Source organism: Propithecus coquereli, unplaced genomic scaffold (genome assembly GCF_000956105.1).
Source record: "Propithecus coquereli isolate 6110/MARCELLA unplaced genomic scaffold, Pcoq_1.0 Scaffold70, whole genome shotgun sequence".
NCBI classification, from domain to species: Eukaryota; Metazoa; Chordata; class Mammalia; order Primates; family Indriidae; genus Propithecus; species Propithecus coquereli.
In genome coordinates, this window is record NW_012153063.1 from 4,672,080 (window position 1) to 4,685,775 (window position 13,696).

The 13,696-nt window shown below is 33.2% G+C and overlaps 1 protein-coding gene across 1 annotated transcript in view; it reads right to left on the reverse strand.

Moving 5' to 3' along the window:
- Positions 1-13,696, reverse strand: part of KANSL1L (KAT8 regulatory NSL complex subunit 1-like) — a 151,685-nt gene that overhangs the window by 95,400 nt on the left and 42,589 nt on the right. The window contains 2 exon segments of the mRNA XM_012661214.1: positions 706-827; positions 4,587-4,784. Of these exon segments, the coding sequence (XP_012516668.1) occupies positions 706-827; positions 4,587-4,784 (320 nt within the window).

The window sequence follows — 13,696 nt, forward strand, 5'->3', positions numbered from 1 at the left end:
TTTTTGTCAGAGATAGAGTCTTGCTCTGTCACCCAGGCTGTAGTGTGGTGATGCTAGCACAGCTCACTGTAACCTCGAACTCCTGAGCTCAAGCAATCTTCCTGCCTCAGGCTCCCCAGTAGCGAGGACTACAAGCATGCAGCACCACAGCTCGATAATTTATCTTTATTTTTTGTAAAGATCAAGTCTTGCTCTGTTGCCCAGGCTGGTCTTGAACTCCTGGCCTCATGCAATCTTCCTGCCTCAGCCTCCCAAAGTGCTGGGATTATACATGTGAGCCACCATGCCTGGCCCTTATGCTGAATTTTATTGGTGATATCTACCAATCTTCTGTCCCCAGACTATATCTGGGGTCATTTTCTCTCAAAATGCATTGTAAGGACAGCATGGAGCTCAAAAACACAAAAGATACAAAGTGGAAAGTATAGTAAATAAGGTAGTATTTCTATAGCAAATGTTATCATTGTTATTCTTTTTTAGAAATATTATAAAACATCCTGGAAAGCTTTCTCCTTCATTTCTATGTATATAGTTACTTTAATTATATAAGTTTGATATTATCTAAAAATTTACCCATGGTCTATTGACTGTACTGTAGTACTCCTTAACATAGAAGAAAAAAATAGTATAATACATAAAAGGTCAAAACAAAATAAAATAATACAAAGCCAAATTTAAAAGCAAAACTATCCCATTGATACCTACCTCCTGGAAATGCCATTAGCCAGACATTTTTGGCTACAGGATTTGGAGGAGAGGGGTGATGAAGTTGGGGACAAGTTGAGAGGGGCAATCAAACTGTTGATGATCTCAGTCAACTGTGCACTCTGCAAGGAAACAGTCAACCTTTTACTACTGCTAAGCAAGAAATGTGAGTTAACTCTCAGACCTATAGTACCGATTAAGTGTTTAACTTCTCATGAAACATATAAATGTTTTTATTTTAGTACATATTTTAGTCTACAAAGATGATTTACACAACTAATTTTTCCACTTATTATGAACAAATCTACATTTTAAGTTCCCATCCTTTTCCATATCCTTTTTTATTATAGTTCCTTTACCTATCCATCTCATCATCTAAAACATTGGAACCCAGCTAATAGCATATATAATATTTTCCTTGAGGCAGCCAATTTAATAATTAAAAAATCATAGCTATAAAGTATTAAGTGCCTACTATGTGCGAGGAACTATACCAGGCACCAACCATAGAGTATTTCCACTCTGTATAACTAACCTGCAAAGTAGATAATATTAGAGCTTCTGATATCACTATTATTATTACTATATACAGATTAGTAAATTATAGCAAAGAAAGAAAGATTAAGGAGTTTGAGCAAGGGTTATATAGTTGGTAATAAAAGGAGGTAGGATTCAAATTCAGGTCTAAATCTAGCACTACACTGTTTCTCAATAGTTTTCCTAATTCAAAAATATCAGGGTTTCTTGGGCACTTAAGATTTCATTGACCATTATCCCAAACTTAAATATATGTAATAAATATTAAATTATTCTCAAAACAATAACAAATATAATAAGGTCCACATAAATGGAAATAGAACATTTCTACAAAAGAATGACAACTATTTTCATTATACATGTAATCCATGTTCACTGTAGAAAAACTAGAAAATATAGAGAAGTTTAAAAGATTAAAAGAAAGTCAACTGTAATCATACTTCAAAGAAAAAAACACTGCCAATATTTTGGTATATATTTCTCCCTCTAGACTAAGTTTTCGGAGTATATATATATGAGCATGAGCGTATGTATAACACATAAACACACTTTTAATTAAATCATGCCACAACAATTTATAAAACCTGGTTTTCTCACTTAATATAGTGACTATATTTTAAATATATATAGACCTATTTTGCCATTTTCATTGACTGTAAGATATTCTATTATAAAATAAAGGGATATATGAAATAATTATTTGGACACTTCATTTGTATGAAACTAATAATATGCTACTAGAAATAATGAGACTAAATATAATAGAATTAAGCCAGATATTTTATTCCTTCAAAAAGTCTTTCATGAGAAAGACCCTGAAATGTTTTCACCATTTATTTTCTTGAGATAATATGCACCTAATGACTTCATTTTAAAAATTATTACTCAGAATTTTTTAGATTAAAGCTCATTTTCAAGATTATCAATACAAATATTCTTCATCCATTTAGCAAGTGTTCCTTAGTTTAATTTTACAATTAAATTTATGAAGTATCTCATATTTTCTAGTGTGAAACACTGAAACTCTCTTCTCATTGTTCCGTCTCCAAAAACATCTAAAATCTTTTAAGCCACTGGAGGTCGCTGGTCAGGTATTTTTGAATAATTGGCCCAGAAGGACACCATTACAACCCTAGCTTTACCCTAATAACCAGCCTACAGTGGCCCAGTAAAATCTCATATACCTGAGTCTATATGTGGGATAGGAAATTCACAGTAAAAATTCAAAAAAGAAAAGTAAAATTTAGAGAAGCATAATTTGAACTCTGAAAACAAAAACTAATCAACTTTAAGTCAAAATACTTAACAAGGTTTTTAAAGTAAATATACCAGCAGTGAAATTTATTTTAAATCAACTAAAATACTATAAACAAGATACTTTTCAATTTGTGAGCAAAATATATTATCTAACAATGCAAGCACATATTAATACTACGAATCAATAGGTTATTTTTTAAATATGTTATCAGCCTACAACTTAATAGTGCCTTTATATTTTAACTTCCAACTCTAACAAAACTACTTTAATCAAGTCAAAGGATTATCTGTGAACAGTTATGTATCAATAGATTATCTTAAGAAAACTATGTGCAATAATGGACTTGCCACCCTTACCACTTAACTCACTTCTAGACTGTCTTCCTCTACAAGTATCTGAAAACAACTTAAGTTTTTAAAAATTGGCCTATAAAAGTAGTATCACCACATCTCAAGAGCAAATAACCTATTTGTAGGCAATTTATTAATAACCTCTATAAGTGACTGCTGCTCCCCTTTTCTGCATCTTTTTCTTCTACTCTCCCTATGTCGAGCCATTTTTGTTGCTCTCACAACTCCTATTCCTTCCCTACACTACAAAAGCCTCTGACACTCCCATCAGCAATGAGACCTAAAATGCTAACCAGGGCCAGCTTCATTGGTGTGCGACCTGTGCGTAAGGCTGCACTGAGAATGGTCCTAGGCTTGCTTAGTGCTCTGCTGTCACTGTCTTTAAAATTCTTAATAATTGTTTTTAACAAAGGACTTAGCAATTTCACTTTTCACTGGGATCCACAAATGAGATAGTTCTTAAGTTATCTCAAGTCTAACCAAAAACCTAGGTTTCCAAGGAGAAAGAAAAAGGTACAAGCAATCTCTTTTGGAAATGAAAATCCCTCTAGAATTGTACTGTATGAAGAATTAGTTTAATCAGCTTATATTTTCCAATGAATAAGTAGTGACCTATAGGTAAAGAAAGTAGATTTGACAGAATAAGCAAATAAATTACCCTGCATTGTGAAACAACGTAGGGGCAAACTGAAAGAGGATTGATCCTATGAGATGAGGGGAGGGAAAAGAAAGAAGGAAGTGGGAATATGAGAATATAACCAAAACTAATTCAAAACATCATTTATATAGTAAAGTGCATTACAATTTCACATCAGATGATTACCAAATAACTTTCTGAATTACAAAATATTCATAAAGGTGTTTTGATTACATATTCCAAGTAAGGAAAACCCTAGGCAATTGTAATTTTAATAAATATGTAGTAGAAGAAATTACATCATATTTTGATTTACCAGGAATAAGACAATAACCTGTATTTAATTATTTCCTGGTATTTAAAAAAAATCCAGGAAAATTAGATGCAGGCAGGCACGAATCTTTATCATTTCCTAGAGGAACAATGTAATCATGCAGCTATGGTCAAGAATGGATATGCTCTGCCAGACTCAGTCTAGTCACAACAACAAACTCCTAGAAAGCTAGGTTTGTTCAAAAGCCACCAAAATCTAAATAAAAATAAATTGTTTGATTTAAAAGGATAGATATAAGATAGATAGGCCAGAATAATTAAACTTGAGGAGTTATCCATAGTAGGATTTAGATACCAGGGAAGGCTTTGGAAGCAAAGTAATTGTTATAGGCTTCTTTGACTTTCCATTTACATAATCATTTTTTATGATGAAACCCATATTCCAATATTATCCTTTACTAAAAACCCAATCAATAAACTAGTCAAACAACCATTCTGTTTTTTAATTGTTACCATTGTTCTCTCCCCTTGAAAAAAGTCCAATGATAGGCAAGTTTGTTAGAAAAAAGATTTTCCAACCCTAGTGTAAATGATTATCACCCTATAGTTATCTTACCAATACTTTACATATTTATATAATTTTAATTAATCAATATTATAATAAAGACCAGTCATATACCAAATATTTTAATTGCATTTAATGTCAAATGGCCAACTTCAATAACCCATATTCCAGAAAGACACGCATATAATGATGTTTATTTGAATAGTTTATAAAACCAATGAAAAGTCATTTCATATCACTGACACCCTACTCTGACGTTACCTGTTTTTCTATGTTTCGAAGAAGTAAAGTAGGGCTGCTTGGTGACATTTCAAAATCTTGTTCTGGTAAAGGATCTTGACACTCTTGGGGAACCTGAGGATTCCCTGTAGTGTTTAACGAAGCTGCTTGGTCTGCAAATTGTATTTGTTTTTTCAAGATGTCTTTTGGAAGTTGACATTCTTCTAGGATCACTATCCCCTAGACAAACAGCAATGAGAGAGTTGAAATGAAAACAAATTGATTACTAAATCACCTTCGATGCTACAAGGCACTTGAAATTATGCTTCTTATTATCCCTTGAAAATCAGAAAACATAAACTTGAAAGCCAGTTTAATTCTGTAAAGAATTGGCTGATTGAAAACATGTGCTGGTAAAATAACATGTATGGCTGATGTATTGGGCTTATAAAATATTGTCTTAACTTACATATATGCAAGTTTTTTTCTAGTTGGTTTTAATTATTAGTATTAAAAGCATGACACATTTAAAATAAAACTAAAGGCTTATTATACTCAGAATATGGAGATTTCAGACTGAAATCCAGAATATTTCCTAATAGAATCTTCCAGTATTTTGGTCACCAGCATTTATATTTGAGTTTTATATTTCAGCACTCCCAATTTTATAAATTAAAATACCAAATTTACAAATATCCAAACAATAATCTAACTCTATACTAACTTCTTTCAGAATACCCTAAGAAGCCCTGCCCCTGTTGCTGCCAGCCAGCAACCATGGGCAGGAGCACCCCACTGAGAAACAGTACTATCTAGGCCAATCAAAGTTCCTGCTACCTACAGGGTAGCTGTGCTAATAATAAAGACACAGGCTTTAAACTTTGATGGGATATTTTCTGAAATGTAAGGAACTGAGGGAATATAATGTAAGGAACTAGTAGGGAACTAGTTGCCTCTGTAGGTCCTGCTTCCTACTCACACACATACTTATTTTTCAACTTGTTTGCTTAGCTTTCTCCTATATTCCTCAGCTTGCTCACTCCAACTGTTCTGAACCTTAGGTTCCTCAGAGGCAATGGAGACAGGAGAGAAAGGAAAAAAAGGAGTGCAAAGACATGATCTTAGTGGTTTCATAGTCAGTTCTCATCATAAAACTTCTTCCCTTCTTATCCCTTTCAGCAGCCTTCCCCCCAAAAGAATATAGTAAACATATATATATTCGCAAAATTCTAATAAACTCCTATAGGCTAATTGGAAAAGTATAAAACTCCTAATGTGGCTAAAATATTATATTCTTATAATGAAAAATGGATTAAAATATTAACATTAGTGTACATTATTTCAAGAACAGAACAAATTAAATGACTGCTGTGGGCCAGCCTATATTGTATATAAGTCCTATTTATTAGACCGAAACTGCCTATAGATGATAGTGTGCTATATATAAGTTTTAGTTTATACTATATAATTTAGAGAATATGTAACTTTAGAGAGGACATATTCAGTTATCGTGTTAAACACATATTTTTGGTAAAAGTAGTATATGCACTATTGCTTTTTAAATTTACATTTAAAATAGTGCTAGTTTGCTGACTTTTCCAAAGAGAAGGGGATCCAATTATTGATCTCAATGATTGTTTTCTTAGAATGTACAAATATTGCTGTCAAAAAATCTGAAGAAACATATTTAAAAGAAGTCTTGTTTCAGTTGATATTTTAAAAATTAAATTAGATATGATAGATACAGTATCATCAATCTTTAAGGCTCTTGAAAGTATCCATTCAAAATTTCTATAAGTCTCCCACTGGGTCTTTCACAAGTACCTGCATGCAAAAGAAACACAAGCTTTTACCATATCGATTTAACTACAATTATCTTTGGTTTAATTACAGTTTATATTATAGGCTGCTATGCTGTAGATTAGCTTGATTTCATAACCCATACTTATAATATTGCTTCTATGGAAAACTCTATTCTGACTTTCAAAGCTCAATTTCTAAACCTTTTGAATATTACTTTTTCATAAGTAGGCAGCCTGCTGTAGTTAGCTCGATAAAGAATGATATTTTAAAAATTCAATCAGGGAGACATTCATAGTCAACTTCATAATCTACTTTTTCCCTTAAACTATCACCTTGGAAAACTCTTAGAATGTAAGAAGAGTGGCCTATGATGATCGGCTATAGCCAAGAACAGAGGAAAGGGATAAAGATTAAATCCTTTGTGGACAAAGAGTTAGTTTCTGTTCTTAAAAAATTAGTAAAAGAATAGTCAAATGATAGATAAAAAAAGTGGATAACAAAGATATGATTTTTTTTTTTAGAAAAAATGAGTTACAATAACTGAGATAACTGAAAACTCTAGCATGAGATGAAAGCAAATCAACTGTTCCAGAGAAGACAACTGTTCCTATAACACTAGTGAGGTCTCTCACTCTAACCCTCAGGGTCTTCATAGAGAAACATTGTGTGAAAAAATAAACAATTGCCTCAGCAACATCTTTATTATTCACCTAAAGTCACTAACTTTAAGCAAAAATTTAAATATAAAATTTAAAACACACAAAAGGTACAATTTAAAATGTAGGAGACCCTATTACAGGATAACAAAATAAACCCAAGAAGGAGACCATTTATATAGGATAGCAAGTGTTCTCCCAAGAAAAAGTATTTCAATTTGAGAGAAGAATCTGTTGTCTTAGTGGAAAGCCAAAGTGGGAAAAAAAGGGGAAATACGGGAATTTGTAATTTGTCAACAAAGCTAATTTAAGAACAACCAAAGGATGTTGCTAATAACTGCTATCTACTCCTTTCTAAAAATTTAAGCAAAATGATTCTTTAAGGGAACAAAGGGCCAGGTACATACCTAATCTGAATCAAGAAAAAAGTAAGTCCATATAAATTATTACTGAGAAGTTTGTATGTCTTTCCTTAAAACAATTTATTCCAATAGACATTATATAAACATGAAATCAAATTTTTAAAAAAGTTTAAATATGTAGTATTGCTTAGAATATACAGAATATGAAAATATCCTTTCTCAAGTCAAAGGATTGTGAATCAAATTGCCTAGATGAAAATATAAAATTTAGTCATCAATTTAACTGGGAACCCACTTTCTTAGGAATTTCCAAGTTGTTTTATATTTGACTCATTCTTAGAACTCTATTTGCCATTTTAAAAAATGTGTGTGATGTAATATCCTTTAAAGAAAACCATCAAAGAAGATAGATTACTGGTGATCTTGAAAGGACTGGACATCGCTACAGCTGAAGGCCCCTGTAAAGATAATAGTGAACAATGAGAAAAAGTAATTACAGTAATTTAATATTAAACTTCCATCAGGAAACTATTCTTGAACATGGTTGCCTCAAATCTAAAAGATAGAATGTGTAAGCCTAAGGTTTTATGTCCATCCTACTACCCACCTTCCTACAAGATGCTATCACTAATTCCTATAAGGCATTAAACAGTATTTATCACTTCCTAACTTCTCCTGTTCTTCTACAACTAATATTTTCTACTCCTTTTCTCTTAGCATCCCAAAATAGAAAACTTTCTGCTCCTTAGAATACCATACTACTTTATCTATCATGAAACTGACTATGTTGTTTCTTGCAAACTCTTAAGGAATGCCTTTTTCTAGTTCCATTGGTTCATCAAAAAAATTACTATTTATTGTCCAAAGTCATACTGAGATGCCACCTTTCTCTTGATGTTTTCTTTGATCCTCTTATCCTTAAGTATTCTCTCTATGCCACTTTTATATCTTACTAAAAACATGTATTACTGGATATATTATACTATGCTGCAACCATTACATGTTTTATCTCCTTTACCAGAATATAAACTCATGATAGAACCTAAAACTTATTAATCTTTTTTGATGGGTAGGCCCTAGGTGGGGCTAGGCTAACCACATGGTTCAAGAACTCTGATCCATTCCCTTCTCAGCTTTTTCTTTTCAGACCAATTCCTATCAACCTTACAATATTATGTTATCTATAGTATTACCATGGAGAATAAAGTTTCCCACAAAAACAAAGTTACAAAGAGATATTCAGCAATTTTTAGATTAAATAAAACTTCATGGGATTGCATGAGATCTTTATATTATTGCTTCTATGGGAAAATACACTTAGAGTTTCAAGTAGCCTATAATTTTCAGGAAACAATGCATTTTTAAGCAAGTGAGATATCATGCTAAAATTTCCCTGGGTTGGAATTAAAACAACATTTATCTCTGTAACATTTGCTCAATTTTTACCCCAATTAGACTGGAAGTGCTGAAAATGTACGAACCCCGTAAGTTTTATTTCATCACTGTATTTCCTAAACATATTAGGCACCTGACTATGTGAGAAAGGGAAGAAGAGAAAAAGTGAAGGGAACAGGGAGGGAAAGGAGAAAATAAGGAAGGAAGGAATAAGGAATGAATTTTATTTAAAAATTGCTGCAATATAATAACATAGCTTTAATAGCCATTTTCACTGAAATAATCTCCCATCTACATCTTCTCAGAGACCTCCCTTCTAAAATATCTCATATTTCAAACTCCTTCAGGACATATCAACAAAAATGTCCAAAAGACCTTGACAATCAATGTGTGAGTAAATTAATTTTTATCACATTTCCTATAAATCAAACATTTTTCTCCTTTCTTGGAAATAGCAGATCAATAAAGAAAAGGAGAGAAAGGCTGAAGTCAGAATAACTTGGGAAGTTATTAAAAACATAACTGCCCACCAATATTTTCCTATGCCTTTGTGTGTGTGTTTGTGTGTGTGTATGTGTTGGGGGACGCAAATTTTGGTAATTGCTACAAATGTGATTTGAAAAAGCACCTCAAGTGACATCCTTTGTTCTTCAAAAACCATACGCCCTAAGAGATCATGATACTCAAAATCCTGAGGTAGGCCGGGCGCGGTGGCTCACGCCTGTAATCCTAGCACTCTGGGAGGCCGAGGCGGGCGGATTGTTTGAGCTCAGGAGTTCAAAACCAGCCTGAGCAAGAGCGAGACCCCGTCTCTACTAAAATAAGAAAGAAATTAATTGGACAACTAAAAATATATAGAAAAAATTAGCTGGGCATGGTGGCACATGCCTGTAGTCCCAGCTACTCGGGAGGCTGAGGCAGGAGGATTGCTTGAGCCCAGGAGTTTGAGGTTGCTGTGAGCTAGGATGATGCCACGGTACTCTAGCCCGGGCAACACAGTGAGACTCTGTCTCAAAAAAAAAAAAAAAAATCCTGAGGTAGTCTTTGAGGATAGATGGCTTTTGTCTCTTTCTTCAAGTACAATCTCTTTGGTAATTCTCTGTTCTCTCTAGGTATTTCGCTGATATTTACCTCCAGAGTTAGCATTATACGTTACTCTGTTCTAATGTTTATTATATACTAGAACTGCTAGAAAGCATTTCTGTGGTATACTTTTTCTTCATTAGTCTATCATGCACATAGTTATCATGACAGGTACTATTAAAAATAAAAATGTATGTTCTTTACTGCAATATAGTTCTAGAGAGGTTCTCTAAATAGAATCTGATCAATTTACTCTTGAACCAAGCATTCAAGTCCACCTCCAGGACTTTTCCTTAATCAGAAGTCCCACAGCACTATATCCATACTTTTCTCATTACATTCATTTTCTCCCTTATATTAGTTATTTACAAATACATTTATCACAAAGGAAAGTTCTATAACTTATTTTAATATTTCTGGCTTTTAGTAAGGCACTTTCTCTCTGTTCCCTATATCCTTATCTGTAAAAGGACACAATACCTACCAATTACGGTTGTTTTGAGTATTAAATGAAATAATTCATATAAATTGCTTAAAACAGTTCTTCATGTATTTTAAGCACATTATAATTTATTGCCATTATATCATCATCATCAAGAGTAATATTAGGACCTATGTACAATATTGAACATAATAGTTTATCTGATGGATAAAGAAATAAAAGGTAGAAATGAAGAGAAAGACCGAAAGAGACAGCGAAAGACTGAATGTTTTCCTACTAAGATTATGAATAAGAAAAGGATTTTTCACTTATCATTTTGATTAAGCATTGCACTACAGCTCCTAGCCTATGTCAATAAGGCATTAAAAAGAAATAAAAGGCCTACAGAAGACAGAGATGGCATATCTTATTCAAAGAGGACATAGTCATGAATATAGAAAACTCTAAGAAACCTATAAAAAAGTTACTATTATTGGAACAAACAAGTGAGTTTAGAAAGATCATAGGATACATGGTGAATACATAGAAATCAAATGTATTTTAAAGTCTAGTAATGAAGACTAAGAACAAAAAATTAAAAAAAAAACTATTGTTAATAATAGTACCCCAAAACACGAAATGAATAGGGAAAATTTAACAAAATATGTAAAAAACCTATACACCATACACTGAAGACTACAAAACATTTCTGAGAAAAATGAAAGATCTAAATAAACGGAGAGATAATCCTTGTTTACTTATTGAAAGATGCCACATTGTTAAGATGTCAATTCTCCCTAAATATATCTATATACTCAATGCAATCTCAAATAAGATCCTGGAAGAAAATTTTGTATACACTAACAAGCTAATACTAAAATTTACATGGAAATGAAATGACCTAATCACTAAAACAATTTTGAAAAAGAAGAACAAAATTGGAAGGCTCACTCTACCCAATTTCAAGGCTCATTATAAAGCTGCAGTAATCAAGAGAGTATGATTTTGGCATAAAGGAAGAGATAGATTTTAAAAATCAACGAAAAAGAACAGAAAGTTTAAAGGTAAACCCACCATATATATGGCCAATTGATTTTTTTTTTATTTCAGCATATTATGGGGGTACAGATGTTTAGGTTACATATGTTGCCCATACCCCCTCAACCCCCCAAGTCCAAGTTTCAAATATGTCCATCCTTCGGGTGGTGCGCATTGCACTCTTTGTGTATGCAAATACCCGTCCCCTCCTCCCTCCTCTCCACTCCCCCCTCCCCCCTGCCCAACATCTAATAGATGTTATTCTTATATGTGCATTTATGTGTTGATCAGTTAATACCAATTTGATGGTGAGTACATGTGGTGCTTGTCTTTACATTCTTGGGATACCTCACTTAGTAGAATGCGTGCCAGCTCTATCCAGGAGTATACAAGAGGTGCTATATCACCATTGTTTCTTAAAGCTGAATAGTACTCCATGGTATACATATACCACATTTTATTAATCCACTCATGTATTGATAGACATTGGCCTTTATCAAAAAGTCCCAAAACAATAAATGTTGGCGTGGATGCGGAGAGATAGGAACAATCATGCACTGTTGGTGGGACTGCAAACTAGTGCAACTTCTGTGGAAAGCAATATGGAGATATCTTAAAGAGATACAAGTAGAAGTACCATTCGATCCAGCAATCCCATTACTGGGCATCTACCCAAAAGACCAAATGATACTGTATAAGAAAGACACCTGCACCCAAATGTTTATAGCAGCACAATTCACAATTGCAAAGATGTGGAAACAAGCCAATTGATTTTTTTACAAAGATAAGGTAATGCAAAGGAGGGTTGATGGTATTTTCAGGAAATGGTGCTGAAATACCTGGATATCTATTTGGAAAATCAATCAGGAATTCATCCACTGGAGTGAAATTTGACCCTCTTAACTCACAACATAAATTAAAATTAAGTCAAAATGGATCATGGACCCATAAATAAAAGCTAAAACTTTAAAGACACTTGTAGATAAAACAAAGGAAAAGTCTTTATTACCTTTGGGTAGGCAAAGATTCTCAGATAGAACATGAAAAGCATAAGCAATAAAACAAAGTGAGGAATCGGGCTTCATGAAAATTAAAACCAAACAGAGAAATTCAGGAGCTAAAAATACAATAACTGAAAGTAGGCAGAAGAAAGATCAATGAACTTGAAGACAAGACAATGGAAATTATCAAGTCTGAGGAACAGAAAGAAAAAAAGGTAGAAGAAAAGTGAACATGTGGAATACCATCAAGTGGCCCAACATACACGTGTGGGAGTTCCAGAACAAAAACAGAAAGAGAGGCAGAGAGAATATTTGAAGAAATAACGGATAAAAATTTCCCAAATGTGATAAAATACATGAAAACAAACATCTAAGAAATATAAAGAGCTCCAAGCAAGATGAATCTAAAGAGAACCACACAGAGACACATAATCAAACTGTCTAATGACAGAAACAAAGAGAGAATCTTGAAAGCAGCAAGAGAGAAACATGTACAAAAGATCTTCAATGATATTATCAGCAACTTCTTATGAGAAACTTTGGAGGCCAGAAGGCAGTGGGCCAATATATTTAAAACACTAAAAGAAAAAGAAAAACCAGAAAAACTGTCAACCAAGAATCCTACATCTGGCAAAACTGTCCTTCAAAAGTGAGGAAGAAATCAATACATTCTCAGATAAATAAAAGCTGAGGGAGTTAGTTGCCATTAGACCTGTACTGCAAGAAATGCTTAAGGAAGTTCCTGCAAAGTGAAATGAAAGGACGCTAGATAGTAACTTGAAGCTATATGAAAAAATAAAAATTTCAATAAAGGTAAATACATGGGCAATTATAAAAGATGGTATTATTTTAAGAATGGTTTCTAACTCTACTTTCTGTTTTCTAAATTATTTAAGAGGCTAATGCACCTTTTAAAAAATTATTAGTCTAAAAGCTAGTCTTGCCATACACTGGTTTATAACACCACATTTTTCTACATAAGTTAAGAGACTAATATATTTTTGTTTGTTTGTTTGTTTAGAGATGGGGTCTCTCCCTGTTGCCCAGGCTGGAGTGCAATGGCACAATCATAGCTCATTGCATCCTGGAACTCCTGGGCTCAGGTGATCCCCTTGCCTCAACCTTCTAAGCAGCTGAGACTACAGGTACATGTTACAATGCCTGGCTAATTTTTTAAAAAATTTTTTAAAGATGAGGACTGACCTCAAGTTATCTTCCCACCTCAGCATCCCAAGCAGCTGAGATTACAGGCATAAGCCACTACACTTGGCAGAGACTAATGTACTTAAAATAATTATTATTTTCTCTTTTGGAACACATAAAGTATAGGATGTAATTCTGTGACACCAACAACCAAAAGAGGTGGAAACAAAGCTGTAAAGGACCAGAGTTT